Genomic DNA, 23,121 nt, shown 5'->3' on the forward strand with positions numbered 1-23,121 from the left:
TATATATATATATAATATATATACACAGATATTCATTTACATCTCTATACAATTTCTGATATCATATGGCTACTATCTTGAATGTAATCCTGGTAATGTTCAAAATGAAGCCCTTCACGAAGAATTGCTTCAACTTGCTATCTTATTAATACTTTAAGTTTAAATTGCCTTAAAAAAAGAAAAAAATACAATCGCGCCAATGATGCACCGCAAGATAAAATACGCAATAGAGAGCAATTCTCTCTTTATAACTATATAAAATTATGTAAATCTATGATATGTTATTTTATTTAAAGGAATAAATTACACCTGCGCATAAGCCTGCGATATAATTTTTACGTCAAGGAGTCTAATTTTTCTTAAAAAAGAACTCTCAAAGTGTAATCTTTCATAAAATAGATGTTGTGTCATTTTCTAGCTACGTGACGTTGAAATTTCTACGAAAGCGAACGCGATCGCGAATGTCGTAATAGCGTCGCACCGATAGGTTTATTATAGTTTATTATAGTCATTATATGTATTATATAGACAATTGGAATACGAGCTACATTTAAAATAATAATGATTAATTCAAATCTATCATCTAAAATCTAAAAAGTTAAAAATAATAAAAAAACAATTTGCAATCAAAATCAAGGGACGCGGTAGCGTCACGACGCCAATATAAAGGATTCAAATATCTGGAAAAAAAAAAAAATTTTTTTTTGGAAACGGTTTGTTTTTTTCATTAAAGAAACCATTTTTTTATGAAAAAAAATGTGTTTTTTTTTTACATCTCTAACTATATGAATAGAACGTGACGCTTATAGTGTCGTTCATGCTGCTTCACTATTATCGCATCAATTAAACTCCACGCTTGCAGCGAAAAATTCGTCTATGTCTATAATTACGCACAACGCAAAATAATACTTTTAAAACATTAAAAATAAGAGACGTGCCGTTTATAACATCACACTCAATTGTGAATATTTTCTACGGATGTCATCATAAATAAATCGCGAAAAGATGTTGAAGCGAATATGCATGCATATTTCGATACTAAAGAACAAATGGAAGAAAAAGTTGGATCGAAAATCAAAAAATACTTTTTATTTTTTTCTATTCATTTCAATTTTATCTCCTTTCTTCAATTTGTTCTCACGGTCAAAGTATATACATTTGCATATAAATATCGATATACGAGACATAAATAATCCACATCTCACATACTGTATTACATGTCTTTTCATTGTAATTAATGTGTGTGTATACAAATATCCTAATCTAAATACTTTCGTGAATAAAGGCGGCTATCGCTAGAAATAATTAATTTTTTACTTGTTAATAATATGCAGATTTTGAAATTAAGTTCATAATAAAAGTTCAAAATCTTTCCGTACGATTTAAGCACCATTTTTGTATCCTGTTTGTCTTTATACGTGAAAAAAAGGCTAAAAATATAAAAAAAGCTTAGCGGATTGTAAGAACATTAACGTACGAGTCACGCTTAAATTGCACTACGCGCGCGGTAAAATTAATTATTACTTATATTTATTATGGATAATACGGTATTGCATTTACTATTAATTGCGAGTTTTTTATCGCTAGAATTGATTTACAATCAATAACAGAATAAGTATGTAATAAATTTAAGTAACATTAATCTCCTTACATCACGTTTTGAATTTACTACAGCCATTAATAATATAAAACGCTATAAGTACAAAATGTAAAAGTACAACCGGCCTAATTATGTCACTGTCATTTTTTTGCGTTGCGAAATCATGATAAATGCAATCTCTGATTCTTAATAAACGACCCAATAGTGAATCGATAACAAAGTTTATACGATTGCAATTTTTCGATTTTCAGAAAAATCATTTGCACAATGATTTTTTTACTCCGAGATTTTTGTTGTTTGCTAATTACAATATACAGGGTATTTCAAAAGTAATCGCTCGGGAGGTGATTGGGGATCCAAAAATAAGAAAAATGTTGGTATGAACATAGGTCCGGAAATGCGTTGTTTTCGAGTTATCGCTATTTTTATGTTGAAATTTCAAATCGTTTTTTTTTGTTTTTTTTTTTTTTAAATTGAAAGAAGAGATGGTTTTATATTAATTTATTTTTTTTATTTATTATTTTATTTGTATTTTTTTAATTATTTTTTTTCTTGGGTAGTGCTAAAGTAGTTCGCAACTTTTATTTGACTTTAATTATGTTATAAAACTCATAAAAACCATCTCTTTTTTCAATTTTGACAAAAAAACTCGAAAGCAAAGCAATTTTAAATTTCAATATAAAAATGGCGATAACTCAAAAACAACGCATTTCCAGACACGTTCATATCAACTTTTTTTCTTGTTTTTGGGTCTCTAATCACCTCTCGAGCGATTGACTTCCACTTTTAAAACATCTTGTATATAGGAATAGATATATTAAATATAGGATTATACATAGATTGCGAAGATATTTCTTTTTAGGCACGCCAATAAAACAGCATCGAAAAATGATTGTAATTGTATATGAAAATGTTTAAAAATGTGAATACAATATCATCTCGATTTGTCTCTTATCAAATAAATGTGCGTGCGATTAACCTGGAATATGTAATCGATAAGTGTACGAACGGCGTTAATTTCAATTGAAATCTGCTTCAACTTTTAAACGTCGCACAACGCACAACTCGGATCAAGCAGACATGTTGCGATAGTAATATACGCTACTTCTTCCAATTAATATTTCGTATCTTAGGCAGCATCCATGAAAGAAGAGTAAGAAGAGTTATCTACCTAGATTGGAAATGGTCACGAAAAATGTTCCGTATATGGTCAGATTTGCCAAATGGAATAACTTGGACCAATCATCTTGAATATTCGTACATATATAGTGTTATGTTTAGTTGTGTTAGTGATTAATAAGTGTGTTGGAGGACACACTACTTATTAATTACTGCCACAGCTAAACATAACATACACTATACATATACGAATATTCAAGATGGTGACGAAATGGTCCAAGTCAGCAAACCTGGCCACATATGAAACATTTTTCGTGACCACTTTTTTTTCTCTCTACACTATCGAGATAACTCTCCTTACTCTTCCTTCATGGCAGCATCTTTTAAACTTATTCAATGTATATGTAAAATTAATTCATTAGAGTTACCGCAATTTATATAGCGCTCTAGCAAGTGGAATGTTCAGTACTCTTGAAAAGTATATGAAAAATGACCAAGCACAGTCATATTAAAAATGAAATAAAAGTTAGATATACAATTTCTGTATACGAAATAAATACATGCAATGGTATTAACCGAGATGTATCGCTGTATCAATAACGGATTAAAAATAACGCTGCTATTATCTAGAATTATTTTTAAAAAATATTGTGGAAAAACGTACGCGCAAAAACATAAATTCTTTCGTGTTGTGTTATGTATATGCTTGGAAATATTAACATGATCAAGTCTTTTTTTTTTCTTTTTCTCTGTTTCATTTTTCTAGTATAACAAAACGTATAGGAAAATGACAAATAAACTTTTTTGATCAATCTAATATATATATATATAGAGGATATTTCACCACAAGTGGCAACTTAAAAATATCGCAATTATCACGGGTGACGTCCTTTTCATTTTCGGCCCTGCGATATGTCCAACTTCAGATTGATTATTATGATTAAATAATGACAACATGACATATGCCAATCTGTAAAGGGCCGTGGTACACAAAAAAACTTAAGGAGTAAGACTTAAAGCGTAAGCGAATTGACTAATCACGGTCGAACAATGAGACAGCCATATTAAAACGTAAGCAACACTAAAAATTCCGTATGGATGAAATTCTTAAGTCTTAAGTCTTACTGCTTAAGTTTTTTTGAGCGCCACGGCTCTAATGCACGAGTCAGAAGTTGGCCATATCACAGGGCAGAAAGTGAAAAGGTAATCACTGTCCACAATATTTCAAGTCGATAAAACTCGTATAATTTATAAAATATTTACATTATATCATACATTGTTGTATTTGTTTCAAACAGCGCTACAATTTTTATCATATTGAAATATCCACATTATTATAAAAAAATTATGCATATCTCTCTGTTCGTTAACACAGATAGTTTTTGGAAGCAACCATTATGTTCACAAGAGTTCAGTAGTCATAGAGTTCAGTTTGAACCATTTAATTTGATATATATTTTTTACGATCTATTTTTTTTAGTTTAAAAGATAAAAGTGGATGGCCATCACTTTTGGTGGGACACCCTGTATATATATGTATATACAGGATGGGGCATTTATATTGAGACACTTAAATATCTAAAAAATAAAGCAAGATAGAAAGAAATGGTTCAGACAAAAATTGTTCGGTTCTAAGGAGGTCATAAGATGGTGCCATTAGTTTGATCTTGGGTGGAGGCGCTTCGAAGATTTCAATGTCAATCTTGTTTTTTTAATGGAAACCCCAATTTTTTTACATAAATTGATTCTTTGCTGTCTGTAATATTCTGTATAAAAAGTTATAGGAGTATGATGGCCAAAAGTTTAATAGTTTACGAGATATTTTATACTTTATTTTATTATTTTACTTCGACATAATTTTACATAAACTATGAAATATCTCATAAAATTATTTATTTTGCAATAATGTTATCTTAATATTTTAAGCTCAAAAAATGAGAGACCAATTGGTGTAAAGAAAATAAAACAAGATTGACATTGAAATCTCCGAAACGCTTCCACCCAAAGTCAAACTAATGGCACCATCTTATAACTTAAAAAATGTTCGCAATTTTTGATAAAAGCTATTTATTTTCATTTTAAAAGGGGTGTAGGGGTGGTCTAGGACACCCTTTATATATATGTATATCTATTATTATACTGCAAGATAATCTCGCGAGGATAGATGACAGGGCAAGATAAAGGAACTTTAACGCTTTTGAAAGCGTTGCACAACGGGATCGCGACCTTAAAGTGTGACCGTTCGACGACCTCGTTCAGCTCATTCACATGGAACTGAAGCAGGTCGGTTCCCGAGTTGATTCTTGAGCTCGTCTCGTGTAAACCTTCAATAGTTGGCAGTGTACTCTGTACATAATACAGACATATTTAGCAATTTAGTATAAAATTTAATTTGATTCTAAGATAGATAGGCGCTTAAAATCAAATAAATACAAGATATCTACTCAAATTTTATAAAAAAATTCTCTGAAAATTTCTTGATCCAGATATTTTTGTTCAAAATTCCAGGTAAAGAGAATATTTTAAAAAATTTTTGGTGCAATTTCCTAAAATAAATTTTTTTATTGCACATTTTTTATTTTCTAATGCTTTTCATACAAAGGGAAAACAAAGCCGTTTAAGTTTCAAGTGCTAGATTTATAAATATAATTAAAAAAAACTGAATAGCTTTTGTTAAGATAATTTTTAACTTGCATTGCTATAAAATTACAAGAACAAAATTATCCAAAAGAGAATTTTGTAAAAAATTTCTTGAACCAATAAAATTCCATAAGAATTCCCTGATTTCTTCAGGTACAAAAAAATTCCCTGAGAATTCCAGGTTTTTCTTGTTTTTCCAGGGAATAGACACCCTGAAATATCATCATGCAGAGAAGATCTTCAAGATCTTCAAGATCCTATTGTTTTATTAATAATTTCAGAACTCTAATGAAACAACTTTTATAGCTCTCTCTATTACCAATAATATCAAAAAATATAGTTTTCTCAATTAAATGAAATAGATGCACACATTCGTACACATCACATATTTCTCACTTTTGATTTAATCCTCCAATATATTCTGGGAAATAGAGTGATCATATATATATGTATGTTTTTATGAATTACTTTTTATCATCTTTAGAAATGTTATTTTAAAAAAAAGATAATTTATTTCATTATATATTTATGACGTTATATTTTGTCTGAGTATGTAAGGAGGTATAGTTATTATATATTTCAAATAATACAAATCTTTTGGATATCTGTAGATAAATTAAAAATTTGATCGCCCACACATTGAAAAGTAAGACATCGATTAGCACAATATGTGCGTACTGATATTTTGAACGTTATCACGTGTTTTGTTTACTCGCCTGATTTTCACATTGATTTTGTCGACCACCTCACCGTCGCAGTTCCATACGCTAAGCCGAGAGTTTGAATGAACTTGGTTCACCTCGTTTTCGTATTGCAGCGTCGGCAAAGAGCGGAATGTGAATTCTCTCGCTCGGTAGACTTCGACAAACGGTAGCTCGTACTGCAATAATGATCCAATTTTGTGTAGGTTTTACACATATTTAAAAATGTTTGTTTTATACAATCAGAGTATATTATAATATATAAATAATTTGAATATTTTAAACAGTATAAGCCTTATACATATATTTGTATATATGTATATTATTTTATAATGATATATACAGAGTGCACATAAAAAGAATGTTAAAATGCAGTATATTACAAATGCAGTATATTAGCAAATTAAAAATTTGATATTTCACGTGTATTATAACATAGTCTTTAATATATATTTTTTTATAATAATAAAATATATTATTTACTACATTTTGTAAAAAAAAACTTATTTTACATAAAAAAATATATGATTTAATTTTTGTAATAACACTCTGTTTATTTCAATATTAGGCAGTTTTGATTATCTATAAAGTAATGATCGATTTAGCGACTACAGTCCATTAGAGAGTCAAGTAAAGAAAATTAGCGATTAATTGATCGAATAAGTGATTCATATACCAGAGTCTTTCGTTTACTGGACAGTCTGAGTAGCAATCTGACATTGTTTATCAGAGATGTGTGTCGAATTAGAATCACATCTACGCAGCCATCGCCTATGTGACAGTGAGGACTAAAGCCCATGGGGCTTCTCGAGCACGCGCAAGACACGTTCGCGCCGTTCACCATAAAAAACTTTCCACTAACCGTCACCCATCCTTTTCGTAGATGAAAAAAAGCATTATTACTTTATATATATGAATATATATAATTTTTTAAATTATTAAATCTATACTCAAATTTTACTTGTATTAATTTTTAAACACGTACTGGCAATTTCCTGGTCAGGAATACTGTTGTGCATATGTTGCAGACAGCGTGAACAGTTTTTCATGCATCTAGTGCTACTTGCAGGATGACACGGGTCCGATAGTAATTCGATCTCGCCCTCATAACCCTTATTTGCTATTATCTTTTTAAACCCTGAAAAAAGATGTAATTAATTTAATATTAAATATTTTATATTCTCTGTGCATGTATGTCTAATATGTTATTATTAATTAATATATAACACAATTGTTATACACACACACGCGCGCGGGCGTGTGGGTGGGTGGATGGATGGATATGGGTGTCTGGGTGTGGGTATATAGGTGTGTGGGTATGTGTATTAAATCAATATAAATTAGATTAAGTACATTATTATATAATTCACAAATTTTAGATTGTATCGTATAGCGAAAAAATTTTCTTTAAATACCACAAATTAAACGATGGAAATTTCTAGACTTTACCGGACCAATCGTATCTGCGGGGTCCCATCCAGCGAAATTTTTCACTATCGCGGATCACGTCGCCTAGATAGCCGTAACTAAGAACGCTGGCGTACAATCTGAGCAAGGTGCGATTGCTATGAACGGATGAGATGTCCAAACCGATTGAGTCGCCAAAAATAATGTGTATAGCAGAGGTCTGAACGTCAGTGGTACCGTGCAGGCTATAGGCCACCGTGTCCGTGCTACCACTGGGTATAACACCGACGGGCAAAACAGGATTAGGTAATCTGACGTCGGGATCGTTGGGATCGATCTGCTGATCCTTGACCGCCCTCAGAATAAGCCCGTTGAACACCTCGGCGAACGTACCATCGCCACCGATGCACACCACTGCCTAAAATACATCGTAAAAGTTGTGATTTGAGAATAGCTTGGATCAATTCTTTTCGATATAAAGCTTTCGCAGTTTTGGATTTATACAGCAAAAACATGAATTTATATTTATTACGCAAAGTAAAAAAAAATTTATTATGCAAAGTCAAAAAAAATAAATATATAAATTTCTATTTTAAATACACGTTATCAATTATACAATTCAACAAAAAAAGAACATTAGAACGGGATTAATCGTTTCTTATAGGCTTTTGAACGCTGAATATGAGTCCAGTTCCGAAATTGCTCCATCATGTTAGAATTTTGAGAAATTTGCAATTAAAATTGCAAAAAAGAGCTATTTTCACGAACTTTGTCATATTATAGTTACAATATGTGACATGTTGGAGAAGTTCAAAATGAAGTATGTTGTTAAGGCTTTCAACCCTCAAAAGGAATTTTTGGTATCGGTTATGGTTAATAAGATATTCATGGTTAAATATGGGGTGTATTGCAGAAATTGCTGTGACTTAGGTCATTAACGATTTACCAAATAGCTTTCAATTATATTTATTTAAATTTAAGAATTTTTCAGATCGGTAAATATGAATTCAATGTCAAAATTGTCAAATTCGAAATGGTGGACTCAATATGGCGGATGTCAAAACTTAAATGTTTAGATTGCAATCGAAACATTTGAGTCCACTATTTTGAATTTGACAATTTTAACATTGGATTCATATTCAGCGATCTAAAATCTCTTAAATTTAAATAATAATTGAAAACTATTTCTGCAATACACCCCATATTTAACCATGGATATCTTATTAACCATAACCGATACCAAAAATTGCTTTTGAGGATTGAAAGTCCTAATAACATACTTTATTTTGATTGCAATAAAACTTCTTCAGCACATCATATATTGTAGCTATAATATAATAAAGTTCGTGAAAATAGCCCTTTTTTGTAACTTTAATTATAAATTTCTCAAAATTCTGACGGAGCAATGAGTGATGGAGCAATTTCAAAACGTATTCAGCATCCAAAACCTTATAAGAAACGACTAATCCCATTCCGGTGTTCGAAAAAATGTCATTTTTTATTGAACAAGTAGTAATTATCAAGTAGTATCCAAAATTTTATATTTCTTTGGATTTATATAGTGTTATTATCACATAAATAGTGAAAATTTAAGGTTTTTGAATTTACGTGATTTCTCAGATTTTCTAATTAAAGTAATATAAATAAAAAATAGTTACACATAAATTTATAATTATTTTAAATTTGCTTATATATAACTTGTATATGTATATACTAGATCTGATTTTATACGTATAATGCACACATGTATAAATTTATTTGCACTTGGATTTGTGTGCATGTGTAAACTGTGAAAAAAAAAAAAAAAAAAAAAAACAGAATATTGGCCTTACAAGAACAAAACTCACATGTAAGTCACTCAAATCGGCCGTCAGTAGGATATCACGAATATGGCCAGCATGCTCAGTGACCATTATTTTTGTCTCGATACCGGCTATGGTCATGAGCGGCTGCACGTCCTTTTCCCAGATCTTGACGCCTTTCTTCTTACCGCCTATGGGATTGATGAACAGCATCACCTTTCGTGGTCGATACGTAAGACCTAAAACAATCGGCTATAAATTAAATTCGATTTTTAAATCTTCAGATTCTAGGAGTTTTCTTAAATATTCGAATTATCAGAATTTAACATTAATTGATTCGGTGCAGTAAATCAAATTCGAATTCTAGGAATTTCTTTTAATAAGATATTTTGTATGTGTACGTGCGTGCGTGTGTGTGTGAGACAAGATATGAAATTTCAAAGTAGACATTAGGAATGATACTTGCAAAATTATTGTTTAATTAATTGATCAACAAATTTATACGAGTTTGTCCTACACATACACATACACATGCATGCATATACATGCGTATCCAAAGAAAAATGTTTCTTTATATTTAGTATATGTGTTTATTTAATTAATATTTGTTTCACTAAAACATTATTTTATTAAACAAAAATTTGATTGTTTTGTTACATTAAATCATATTGTTTGATGGAAAAATAGCTATTATTTAAAATAGTATAGTTCATTCGCTTATGCATCGTTATGCGATGCAATACTCACTATATATCCCAACAAACACCGAATATATCTGCCATATAACATAGATGTAACACATCGCTTATGACGTACATGTTATATAACAATTATATCTTGGTTTGCTGGGATGTATATTCGTATATTCAATTTTTTGTCATGAGCGTATATAAAATCTGTAAAATGCGGCTAATAACCAGAGTTGGGTACTAACTAGTTAAGAAGTTAAAAGTTAAGTTAAAAGTTGAAAAGCTAATAACTTTTAACTTAACTTAGTTAATTTTAAGCGTATTAACTTATTTAATTAGCGTATTAGCGTATTTAATTTAAACTAGTAGGTTCCGCCCCCTCCCCCACCCCCCTACGGAGAGCTCCACTTCCAGAAGATATAACCTAACCCAAACCTATTTCTGAAAATTTGATTTGAGTTATACAACGTCTTGATGCGGATGGATCTTGCTTCTTGCGTGGAAATTACAAATTCATGTAAAAATTACGTTTTATTTCTCAAATTTTATTTGTTATAATAACTTTTTAATAAACAATTATCGCCGATTAAGTTATGAGGAAAAGTTACTCAGGATTATGTCCTTGACAATATATGTCAAGGTCAACGTCATTGGAGCTGGGTCCGTTATAGTAAATAATTACCATCTTTTCCTCTATATTTTTTTGAAGATTTACTTTTACATTTTCTTATAATATTTCTCTTAGCTTCAACTGCTTGCGTTATTGGAATGTAAGCATTTTATCTATGAAGAATAATGTGTCTGCATGGCATTGTAGTGATATCAGCTACGAAACAAGAACCAGCAAGTTTTTATGTAATTATTTATGCGTTACGTTGATTTTTTAGTTTTTGATTGGCCGTCTTCTTCGTGCAATCGCGTCTTTTTACGTCGAACAAGTAAATTGATGGAAGAATTTCCAGTTATTTCTTACAACCACGTAATAAGCCAAGTTTTTATCGCTCACGCGTGTCGAATGAGTCAACTTTGGATATCGCTAAAATAATACATTGCAACCTTCGCATTTTCTTAGCCACCGTATATTTCTAAACTGCTTATATATATTGCATATCTTTTGATAACCAACGATTAAAGTCAACCTTTCCTTTCTCTAACAAAGATATCGTTGAGACGATGCTAGTTTTCGAATAAGACTAGCGATTAAATTAATTGAAGAATAAAAGTGAATGACAAAACTATCCTACTTCCCCATCTCCCCATCATATTTCGTTTCCTACAAACATACATATATACATATACATATGTATGTCGTAATTTCAAAATTAACAAGATGTTAACTGTTACAAAGAAGTTTTCGTAAAATTTGAATAAATGTTATTAAATTCAAAGCGATAATTAAAGAAATCATTGCGCGCAATTAACTCACCTAGAAGATAATTTCGAATGGTTTTCACCCAAGAGGCGATTTGTCTGGGATCTGTGTGGCTCATGGTCACGCTGTTGTGTCGCCATTTGTTCTTGGATCCGCGAACTGCGTAATGCAGAATAAAATTTGTCGGGCAAACTGTGGTTGGCGAGGTTGATTGTTTCTCTTTAACGCTCAAACCCGGTATCCAATCATCGCCGTAGCGCACTGCCAAAACGTCCGTCAAAGGCAGCGTCCATCTGGCTGGAGAAAAGAAGGGAAAAAGAAAAAAACCGTTTATTATGATAATGATTTTTTTTTATAAACGAAAAAAGGGGTGGGGAAATATGCGCGTCTCTCTCGGAGGAGCTCTACTGTTTTATGTATTGTGTCTGCTAGCATTTAATCAAAAGTCTATGTATAATATATACGGATATTCTTGTATATATTTGTATTTTCCTTAATCGTGACATTAAAACTATTGTAGGTAAATGAGCTCTAACATGTAAAAAGAAAAAACGCAACTTTAATATCGTATAATATATCGGTTGATATTACGTTTAAAGCTCGTATCTCAGTCTACGCATTGAAGAGATGGAAGATAAAGATTGGAATTTGATTAATCAGAATAAAATGAGCTCAAGTTTCTTTGTCCTGATTAGTCAAATTTTAATTACAATCTTCATACAGTCTGATACGGACTTAACGAAATGTTATATAGTCCAACACATATAGTCAATTGTCAGATAACTATATCATTAAGGTTTGATCACATAATTGGCTTGACAACTTTTTAAGGAAACATATCGCATTTGGTAATGATTGTTCGACTTATCATTTTATAATTTCTGCTTAATTTTACATTAATTATAATTCATTTGATTCAATTTTACATTAGTATCATTATTATTATTACATCATATATTATTGTATTTGCATAATATAATATTTTATATCATATTGTAGGACTAAGAAATGTAATATACGGTTACGTTATTCGGTGAATGTAAAATGGAGAGAACGGTACTCAATGCATAAATGTATGTACACGTGTGTATAATATGTTGCGCAATATATCCAGTTATTACAGAGTGCAGGTGCACGCGCTTGCATCTCAGAGAATGCAAGAAAGAATCAAATTATTTCCCTAAAAGAGGAATCTCCCGAGTCAGTATTGCCTTTTCATAAGACACCGAGCAAGTAAAATTCTTCTGTTCGACATTGCCCGTATAAATTTCTCGTTTTTCTGCAATATCTATGAAATTCTTATCTTTAATGTGCTATATCATATATTTTATTTTTTAATATTACATAAAGCTTAATCAGCATTAACACAAATTTTCCAACATATAAACAGAAATTTCATTATCATTATTAGTTGATCAAAAGAAAGAGTAAGTAATTGTTCGAGCTTCATTAGCGTGAGAAAATTTCGATGCGTGACACGTTTTTCTTGCGATATTTCTTAACATGTGAAAGCAATGTCAGATACGTTTCCTTATCTTTGTCTTCCCTTATTGCCAATAAATTACGCAACGTTGTTAGAAATCAGCTTTTATCTGCATTTTTATCAGTACTTATCATTTGCTAAAGCAGTGTTCGCCTCGACAAAGAGGTAACGTTATTACGTGCAATGATCAATCAACAATTACAACTTAGGACAACTTTTTCGGCGCAAGTAGAGAAACTCGTTACAGAATTATAACTCGGAATTATCGGAAATTACTTCCTTAAGAAGCATGCGAGTCGAAAAAATATAATATATACTTACAAAACTAGTTAAATATTTTAAAAATTTCGCACAATTTTTTCTATGTAATAAAAAAGAAGAAGAGAGAAAAACGCAGGAGAAAAGTTTGGAGAATCGACACATGAGAGCTAATTTTTATGCTTTGTATATTATCTTATACTTTCTTTTTATATCTTTATAAACTATTTTATACTTATCTTTGCATCAAATTATAAATAATATATATATATATATATTTCTAAATATATTCCTAAATTAAATTATGATTTCTTAGTTTTATTAATAATATTGATATATTATTTCATTTATATTTTCTATATTATATATATTATATTAATATTATTAAATTAATATTATATCTAATTAAATATGTGTGTGTGCGTGCGTGCGTGCGTGATAATGCGCAATAATGAGATGAATCTATTGATGTAAAAAAACAAATAGTTGTTTAAAAAAAATACATTGTAAATAATTACATATTTTTTTCTTAAAAACAATTATTTTCTTTATACCAATTGATTTGTCTCATTATTTTGTACATAAAAGTATTACAGTAGGATTATGAAAAACTAAATATTTTCCAAGACATTTTATATTTTCTATTAAAATATGTCAGATTAAGATATAAAATAACTCAAAAATACTCAATGAAAAATACTTTATTATAGTGTTTTGAAAAGATTTCAAGAAGGACTATAAGAATATGTGCAATAAAAAATAAGGATTTTCATTTAAAAAAATTAAGTTGACCTTGAAATAACTCTGAACTTTGATTCAAGGTCAAATGAAAATCACGATCAGATGATCCTCTTCAAACAACTTTTGTCTGAAGCATGTTGTTCTACAATCAAAAATAAAAGCTTTTGGGGGAGTGAAATCAAATGGGACAATCTATTTATATAGGATGAGTCACTAAAAACTGTCTTCTAAGATATCTTTATAAATATTAATTTTATATAAAAACGTTTAAGAGACAAAAATTAAATAATTATGGTAATTATGCAGAAATAAAGAGCCACTCCCGATTTCGATAATTTAGAAATATGTTATCAAGGTCATCACTTTGAGTAATGTTGTGAAGGTTTCATCCGGCGCTTGTTTATTAAAAAGTTAATAATAAAATAAATTTAATAAACATAATTTTCTGACACTAATATGTACATTTAAAAAATATATTTGATGAAATAGTTTAGTGTTATGTGATGTGTGTGTATTATAAAATAAAAGCGGGGAAAGGCTCTTCCCCTTCCCCTGCATCGCCCTGCTCCGAAAAAATTCTAACTTAATCTAAAACTATTTCTGATTAAACTAAAATTAAAAATTAGGTTTAGTTTAAGTTAGAATTTTTTAAAGATGTAAGGGGGAAGAACGGAACCCCTCCCCCGCCTATCATTTCACTTAAATTGTTTCATTGTTCCATTAGCTTATTTCAGTACAAAAGATAAACAAAAACAATTTACTTTCAGCGAATAATATACTACTAAAACATAGTTTATATACAGTGTCATAGAATTACATACTATTTATTATACTTTCTTTGTTATTAACTTTTTAATAAACAATGAGCGCCGACTGAAACTTCCACAACATTAATCAAGGTGATGGCCTTGATAACATATTTCAAACTTATCGAAACTGGGAGTGGTTCCCTATCTTTGCATAATTATCATAATTTTAAAAGCGCTACATTTTAATCGTCTTAGTTTTTTTTTAGATGAAAGCGCCTATTTTTAATCAGCTATTATTGTAAAGAATGAAAAGACGAATCCAGCAACCTATAACACTTTGACTGTGGGATGACGTTAAAATAAAAAAATCCAAAAAAACAAAATGAGTAGAATAGGTAATAAAAGTAATAATAAAAGTAATAATATTTTTCAAACAGAATAAATTCATTTTGTTTAATAAGATGCTATCTTTTGGAATCGTTCGGCATTGCAATACGTCGTTTCATATCTTCGGAAATTGTTAGTACGTCTCGATATGCTATTTTTGTTTACTATCATTCCAATGAAAAATCAATTTTGTAAATCAATTTATATAAAATCAATATTTATGAAGATATTTTATAAAGCAGTTTCTCTAGTGACTTATTCTATATATATGTATATATAAGAGATGCTAAATAATTTTAATTATTTTTAGTTTATTTAATTCAATCTTTTTAAAAATTATAAACTCTAAACTCTAAATAAATGATGATATACATATATAAACAATGAAAGTTTTTATATAAAATATGCAGTAATTTTAATAATTATCCCTTTTGAAATATTCGATCGATTTCACGAGTGATCATATCAATCAGCGGAAATTTGGAGCAATGCACATACGAAAATGTCTATGTATATACACTGCGCGGTGCACATGCAAAATGTATTTTTAGCCGGTGATTTGATTTCTCGCTGTTTTGTCGCAGAGTATTACGATTCGTATGAGCCATATCTCTCCAAACAACGCGATCGAACACGCGATTATTAATGCCTATCATATGTCTAATGAATAGTTGTTATCGAGGATCGATTCGTAGATGATGCACGTATATCACGATCGACCTTCGATTTACGAGACAGCATTTATTGTTCTTATATACTTCCTCATGCTAAGAATCAATGCCGATCAATTCTTGATAAATATCGTTTATAATAATAATAATAATAATAATCAATTGTTCTGTAACAATCGGCGATGATATGTAACAGTTAACGTTTTAATAATGATTAATTGGCGATTTACAATAATTAACTTTACAACGACTGACATTGATAATTATGGAAGTACAAGATAGAAACAATCAATCAAAACTAATTAATTCTCACAATTCAGTCTTTATGAAATCAGAAGCAAACACATTTGTTTCATTAATAAATAAACGATAAGATAAGCTGCTAAGAGAAAGGAAAAACAAACGTGAAATCGAGGAATTTCCACGTCTCCTGCACATGAGAAATATAGGCAGAACTTGCATAACAGAACGTGCATGAGTTTCGTGCTTGAATCGAGTCTTATTCGCGTATACAATTATATGTGTCTACATTAATGTTTATACTTCGCAATGTTAAAAGACGTTTTGCATATCACGCAACATACATAGGAAACACACAAGCGACTCCTCAACGATCCCACAAAGATAACTTGAAAATAAATATGCGAATTTTATGATGGCAGATACAAATTAGTTACGTGACTATCCGGAGTAATTATCTTTGCATAATTAAAACAATCTACCGATCAACATACTCTGTTAGTGTGCATCTCTATTTACGTAAAATATACAGGATGGCCCACGTAAAGTGCTATAAGCTAATAACTAAAAATATTTGTCAAATCAAAAAATTGTTCATGAGAAAATTTCATGTTTTCGAAGGGCCTTTCTAACTACGTAAACATAAAATTGCTCCCGCTCTCCCTCTAAAGGGGGCGGAGGGGGTAACTTCAAAATTTTTAATGAAACTCCCCATTTTTTATTGCATATTTTTATAGCTTACGTCGAGAGCTTTCCAAAATACTATAATAAAGTATTTTTTCATTAAGTACTTTTTGAGTTATTTTGTATTTTAATCTGACATATTTTGATATAAAAAATTAAATATCTTGTAAAATATTTAGTAGCCTCTCGAGGTAAGCTATAAGAATATGCAATAAAAAATAGGGAGTTCCATTTAAGAAATTAAAGGTGTCCTTGATTTGACCTTAACGGTGCCATCTAAGGTCAAACCAATGACACCATCTTATATTCCCCTCAAAATCATACAATTTTTGTTCAAAACGTTTTTCTCTAAAATGCTTAGTTTTTGAAAGAAAAGGGATGTACGGGTGATCTAGGACACCCTGTATATATGCATTTTATATACATATATACAAAAAAACTAACATTCATGATTATTTAATATTTTTTTTTTCGTACTTTACTGATGTCATAAGATAAGAAACAAATAACTTGTTAATACTGATCTTTGTATGATACGCGAAACGTCTATTAGCATTGCAGAATTACGGACGGTTGTTGTTTATAACACTATGCCAACGAGTCACAAGGACTTTATTGTTTGACGAGATCGAGAGAAGAGAGCTGAAGAACACAGTTGTAAAAATTCGCGTATAATACCATCCGTGAGGAAAAGAGATTACCGCTCTTATTTAATATTCATAGCGCGAGCGAGCACGGGCGCTTGCATAAGGAAATAGAACAACATACAAATCGTACTCAAGGACGAGAACGAGTATCGACATATGTTTCCGTCTACGTGAGTCGATCGCCAAAAACTTGTTAGTATTCCTCGCATCGTTCTTATATATCTCTATCTCGAAGCTATACATTATAAAATAAATCTATAAGCGAAACATCATATATATATGAGGACTTTGAGATGTAAGGAAATATTATCTAATTATATATTTTGTTTTTATATATAATTGAAGAAGAATTTTGTGTGCATATTTTTGCGCAATAAACACATTAATCGGCATTTCTAAAAACTTGAAAAGAAAAAATTTGGATTTAATTTAGAATAAGTATAATTCCTCAAATGTGTGTAATTAATTTTATCAAGTTTTTAGAATAGTGAACTAAACCAATATTGGATAACTATATATATTAGGAGCGACCTCACAGATTTTCATGACTTTGGTATTTATTATCAAAGACACGATTCTAAGTAACTTTCAAAAAATTTTAGCTATCGCTCGTTGTTTATTAAAAAATTATTAACAAAATAAATATGATAGAATGTTATTTTCTGACATAAAATATTTAGAAATACACATACATACACACATACAAGTTTTTCTAATGTTATGTCAATATCTTTTTTTTTTTTTTTAATTAGCGTCTTTTTAAATAGTTTTTTCTTTTTTCCGTTTGACCGTTTTTCGACCGTTTAATATGTAAAAAAATAAGTTTTTAATTCCATGAAAAGATATATATTTTATCTTTATTTTATATTCTAAATTTTTTAATAAAATAAATAATTTTTATAAAAAAAAAATTAAATTATATCTTATTTTAAATTATATTGACATTTGAAAAATTATTTTGTATTATATACCTATTTATATATGTTTTTAAATTTGTTTTTAAAATTCAATTTTGCTTTCAGCTATTTAAGATTGCATATTAAAGAGCAAAAATCCTGTTTATATTACAATTCCATTTTTTTGTTTTCTTTAATTGCTTTTGCGTATATGTATAATCGCACAGCTATTAAAGAAAAGAAAAAAAAAACGTAATAAGATATACGCTACTGGCGCAAAAGATGCTGTACCAATGCAGCAGGTCAAGGTTACACATAATCGACATACAGCTCTTACCGTGCATCACACACTTAACCCGCGTCACACACTAGTCCATCTTGCGAGATTGAATTGCTTGAGTTATATTAATAAGCGCTTATTAGGGCAATTAGCCTTAACAAAGAAAGAGAGAGAAATATATACATATATATATATTAAGGTTAAAAAAAAAATTATCGCTGCCGCCCCCTAAAAGAGTAGTAATTGATAAAAAAAAAGTTCTGTAAAATCCCAAGTCTGTAAATTAAAGTGAACAGGTGCCTCTTGAGAAAAGAAGTTTGGAAGACGTCTTTTTTATTTTTGCTTTGTTAATTAGCTGTATCAGCAGCTAAGAAATTTTTTTTTTTGTATAATTGACTAAAAAATTCATTAAAATTCGATTATTTTGTCGCGCTGCGACAAATAACGAATAACTATTTTTAAGAAAAAATATGTAATTATTTACAATGTATCTTTTTTAACAATTATTTGCTTTTTTTACACAAATTGATTTGTTCCATTATTCTGTACATGAAAGTATTATGGTAAGATCGAAAGATAAATATTTTAAGAGATATTTTATTTTTTATATCAAAATATATCAGATTTTAAGATATAAAATAACTCGAAAAATATTTAATGAAAAAATACTTTATTATAGTGTTTTGAAAAGCTCCCGAGATAAGCTACAAAAATAATTAAATTTTATTTGAAATATTTGTTTGAAAAATATTCAAACTAATGATAAAATCATAAATGAAATCATAAATGAAAAAATAGTTTTTTTAATTTATTTTTTTTCCTTTATTAAATGTTCGAATTGTTGTCCAATTCTCATCTAAATATTTATTAATTCTTTCTACGAAGCTTGTGCTAGCGTGCTCCAAAAATGTTGTTTATACATGTATAATACATGTATTTTAATATTAATTCCGATTATAAATTAATTAACTCTAAAATTAAATATCTAATTTAATATTCTAAAATATGAAGAAGAAATATACTTTCTTAATTGGTAGAATAATAAGTCTATTACTGCCACATCTATTAATAAAAAAAAAAATTTTTGATAAATGCATTTTTCTATCACACTATACAAAAATTAAAAATCAATTCCACGTTAATTAAAATATAGTTTTCAAATATACATACATAATATCCATGTTTAAATATTCAATATTAGTGCTGCAAAGAAATGTACGCCCCTCGATAACAATTCAATTAATCGATTTTATTTATCATTGAGAAAAATTTATCATGAGAAAAATTTTGTCGTCGAAAAATAAGACAGAATCCATATTAATTAAAATACAACCTTGATCCACTTCCTTCCGCGCTATTACCTTCGCGATACCTTACATTCCTGAAAGGTAAATCAACACGAATTCTTCGTCAACAAACAAAACTTAACGAGACTTTCCGTCGTCAAAATTCTCCTTCGCGTCAAGTACAGCAAATCTCGCTTACTGTAAGGCGATCGCTCGGTTTCCCAGGTCAGCGTACCACGATGTAGATACACGCGGCATCGCTTCTTTTTCACGACGAAGGTGTTGAGTAGCACCGATTTCGAGATACGGTGGTCGTCGGCGGATGCGCCGGGAATATCCTGCATTATGTTGAAGAGGCCATTTCATCGACTGGGAAGAAGGGATGACGACAATAACAAAACGATGAAGAGGATAATCGTCGTTTCAGCGAGAATGACACTGCGACGACATCATCACGACGACGACGTTAATTAATTCGCGATGACACGTATTCGCGAAATTGTTGTAGCGAAATGTGTGGGCTCTCTCGCAACAGACTCGCGCCGATCGATCATGCGCCACGCAATTACCAGTCGCTACGCGCTCTATCCTTCCCGTTCGAACGCGCAAGCGAGACTGACCGAGACCGGCCAAGACTGACGACTGACGACTCGTTAGTGATGCCAGAATTGAGACGCGAGCAACATGACTCCGTAGTGGAGGGGATACACACACAAGCGTAAACCGTGTGCATGTAATGCGCAGAGCGCTCTGCGCAGTACATGCACACGGTTTACGCTTGTGTGTGTATCCCCTCCACTACGGAGTCATGTTGCTCGCGTCCCAATTCTGGCATCACTTGACGACCGACGACTGACCTAAGGATCTGACACTGAGGTGAGGAGTGAGGACCACTGATGCCAGATTCGGGACGCGCAAATCATGGTAGAGGGGATACATATACAATCGAGAACCGCGTACATATCTCACATGAACGAGGTTCATTCTGTTGTATGTTATCCCTTCTACCACGGTTTAGCGCATTCCGAATCTAGCATTACACTGAGAACTGAACTTCCCCGCGCGATACGAGACGAGAGACGACAAGGACGAAACGAAACTGCGCTCAGTATGTGTGCACTGGACTTATCGCTTATGCATTATACAATATCATAATATTTCCTCGTTTCATGATGCATTTTTGCTTTATTTCTTAATTTTCCCCGTCTCTACTCTCTTGTTGACGTGTTGTACGGAATTTTGAGGAACGAGCAAATGTTTTTCCTTACAAAATACTAAAACGAATAAATAATATTAATGTATATAGTCTTTTAAAATATTTTAAATTGATGAAATATAAATTGTAGAGAATACTCTTTCTTTTTTCGATTCGTGAATTAATAAATAATAAAATATCTAAATATCTTTCTCGTCATAAGATCTATTTGCGTTGAAACTGGACACGTAAGTCTACTTGACAGTCACAAAAATTTATTCATAGGTAGCCATTATATCGGGGCGTTACACAGTGTTAGGCGCCTCTATGCTGGAATTTGTCCGCGCGCCCCAGCGCGAGCTAACGATTTAGCTGTTTTTTTTTTTTGCTTCTCAATTTATAGGACTGCTAAATCCTATCTTTAGTTAAGCGAGATTCTACAAATGGGCGACATTGAGTCAGGTAAAGGCGGTCATCGCAGATCGAGCGATCAATATGTTTTTGAAAACTGCAAAAGTTATTTGGCGCCCACTTCAACTTTTGCACCCCTACAAATGTTGCGCCCTACGTTGGAGCGTATATTCGTATCCCATTGCAACTTCCTCGGCTATATTATTAATTTAATAATAACTCGTTGACAACAAATAATTTTTAATCATTATACTTATTTAATATCATTATTTTCTCATTAAATATTTATTAAACTTTTTATGTAATTGTTTTAAAGATATATATTATATAATGTTAAAACATCTCTACTACCGATGAGATATCACTAAAGATCGGTGATCTTATGGGATTTATACTCGTATTCATAGTCCTTCCTTATTTTAAGGACGGAGGAAGCCTCCATGAAGGATTCCTTGAATCTGCAAGGCCACCTTGTTTCATAGATGGACCTCGAGTCTTCCTTTCAGAAGGAAGGAATATTTTAGGGATTTTTAGTGACCGACTGGAGGCAGCACCGTTTTATGCTGCCTGCAACTAATTTCATATAATACATATGAAAACTTTTTCGTATCTTCAAAAAATTCCACGGGATTTTCCCAATCGCGAATGTATCTTTTCGGAATCCGCCACAGAATCCGATTCTCTGGATTTTCGTCTTCAAATCCATCGTCAGAATCATTTACAAATTCATTGTCCATTATCCCTTTTTCCTTTATACACTTTCAATTTGAGAGCGCGACAACAAATAACCACAAAACCACAAATGTAACGAAACTAACTTTTGGAGGTTATATTTGGTTATATTCTGCGTATCGTCTGCTAAAAAGGTCGCATCACTCCTCAAGGGAGCTCGTGACCTTCCTTGAGATAAGGGAGCCAGTAAGATTCCTTGTTCGGTCAAGGAAAGTTTATGAAACGTGGAACGAGGAACAAGGAATCCTTATTCCTCAAGGACGGACTATGAATACGGGTAATAATCTTCGATACTACGTTAATATTTATTTCTATGCTAGATGATTGAAAATAAGAAGCAGAGAAATTAAGAAGCAGAGAATTAAAATAAATATGAAAAATGGTAAAGTGTATCTTAAAAAACTGCACATGAAGCTATAATAATGGTTTTAGAACGGATAGTATATCTGGTCACGTGGTCGACGTAGTTATAGAATAGATAGACAAGAACAGGTCTGGGAGCGCAACTCTCTCGCAGTCCCACATTTCTGGCCGCCAATCAGCAGAGCCGTGCGCGTTCCAGTATGATATATAGTTCAGTGTCTTAAACCCGTATCAGACGGGCTTTAAGTGTGATTTTGGCGTCGTTATGCCCGTATCAGACTGCGCATTAAAAATTGAAGATTGAAGATTAAAAATTGAAATTTGACTAATCAGAACAAAAGGGATTAAAATTTCTTTGTCCTGATTGGCCCAATTTTAATCTTGAATCTTGAATCTCAATCTTCAATGCATAGTCTGATACAGGCTTTACGCGTTGTTCGTTGCCGTCCTTAGACAAAACCAAACATGTTTCAACACGTTAAGGCCATTGCACGTTCAAAAGTTTTAATCGTAATCGTAAGGCCGTAAACAAATTGACCAATCACAATCTAGCATTCTAAAATGTAATAAAAATGTTTGAACTTACGATTATGACAAAAACTTTTTTTACGTGCAATGGTCTTAAGTCCTTATCAGACTATGGATTGAAAATTAAAAATTAAAGATTGGAATTTGACTAACTATAATAAAAGAAACTAAAATTTCTTTATCTTGATTTGTCAAATTTTAATCTTCAATTTTCGATCTCAATCTTCAATGCGTAGTTTG

At 31.0% G+C, this 23,121-nt stretch overlaps 2 protein-coding genes across 4 annotated transcripts in view; one reads left to right on the forward strand and one right to left on the reverse strand.

Moving 5' to 3' along the window:
• On the reverse strand, window positions 1–22,231 carry Cerk (Ceramide kinase). Of its 3 annotated transcripts, none has more exons than XM_070303441.1 (8): window positions 22,077–22,231; window positions 11,385–11,623; window positions 9,315–9,508; window positions 7,510–7,885; window positions 7,046–7,198; window positions 6,737–6,933; window positions 6,076–6,239; window positions 1–5,065 (listed from the first exon to the last, which is right to left on the reverse strand). In XM_070303441.1, the coding sequence occupies exons 2-8, from the start codon at window positions 11,446–11,448 to the stop codon at window positions 4,984–4,986; spliced, it is 1,230 nt and encodes a 409-aa protein (XP_070159542.1). In that variant the 5' UTR covers window positions 11,449–11,623; window positions 22,077–22,231; the 3' UTR covers window positions 1–4,983. The 3 variants fall into 3 exon arrangements, with proteins under 3 accessions (XP_070159542.1, XP_070159541.1, XP_070159540.1); XM_070303440.1 differs by lacking the exon at window positions 22,077–22,231 and adding an exon at window positions 19,852–19,928; XM_070303439.1 differs by lacking the exon at window positions 22,077–22,231 and adding an exon at window positions 19,852–20,309 and having other exon boundaries at window positions 3–5,065; window positions 11,385–11,627.
• Window positions 22,211–23,121, forward strand: part of Sps1 (inactive selenide, water dikinase) — a 9,206-nt gene continuing 8,295 nt past the window's right edge. Inside the window, exon 1 of the mRNA XM_070303442.1 lies at window positions 22,211–22,267. Within this exon, the coding sequence (XP_070159543.1) occupies window positions 22,258–22,267 (10 nt within the window). The 5' untranslated portion in view covers window positions 22,211–22,257. The remainder of the gene's footprint in view (window positions 22,268–23,121) is intronic.

Source organism: Polyergus mexicanus, unplaced genomic scaffold, assembly GCF_030449975.1.
Source record: "Polyergus mexicanus isolate NDT 795.1 unplaced genomic scaffold, iyPolMexi1.0 SCAF_10, whole genome shotgun sequence".
NCBI lineage: Eukaryota > Metazoa > Arthropoda > Insecta > Hymenoptera > Formicidae > Polyergus > Polyergus mexicanus.

What these genes read in the sequence shown, in the direction of transcription:
- Cerk (XM_070303439.1), bottom strand. Translation starts at nt 19,996, where the DNA reads ATGCAGGATATTCCCGGCGCATCCGCCGACGACCACCGTATCTCGAAA. An exon ending in CCGCAGATACGATTGGTCCG is followed by an intron (nt 7,199 to 7,509) that starts GTAAAGTCTAGA and finishes ATCTTTTTTCAG; the next exon opens with GGTTTAAAAAGATAATAGCA. An exon ending in AAAATCAATGTGAAAATCAG is followed by an intron (nt 5,066 to 6,075) that starts GCGAGTAAACAA and finishes TATTATGTACAG; the next exon opens with AGTACACTGCCAACTATTGA.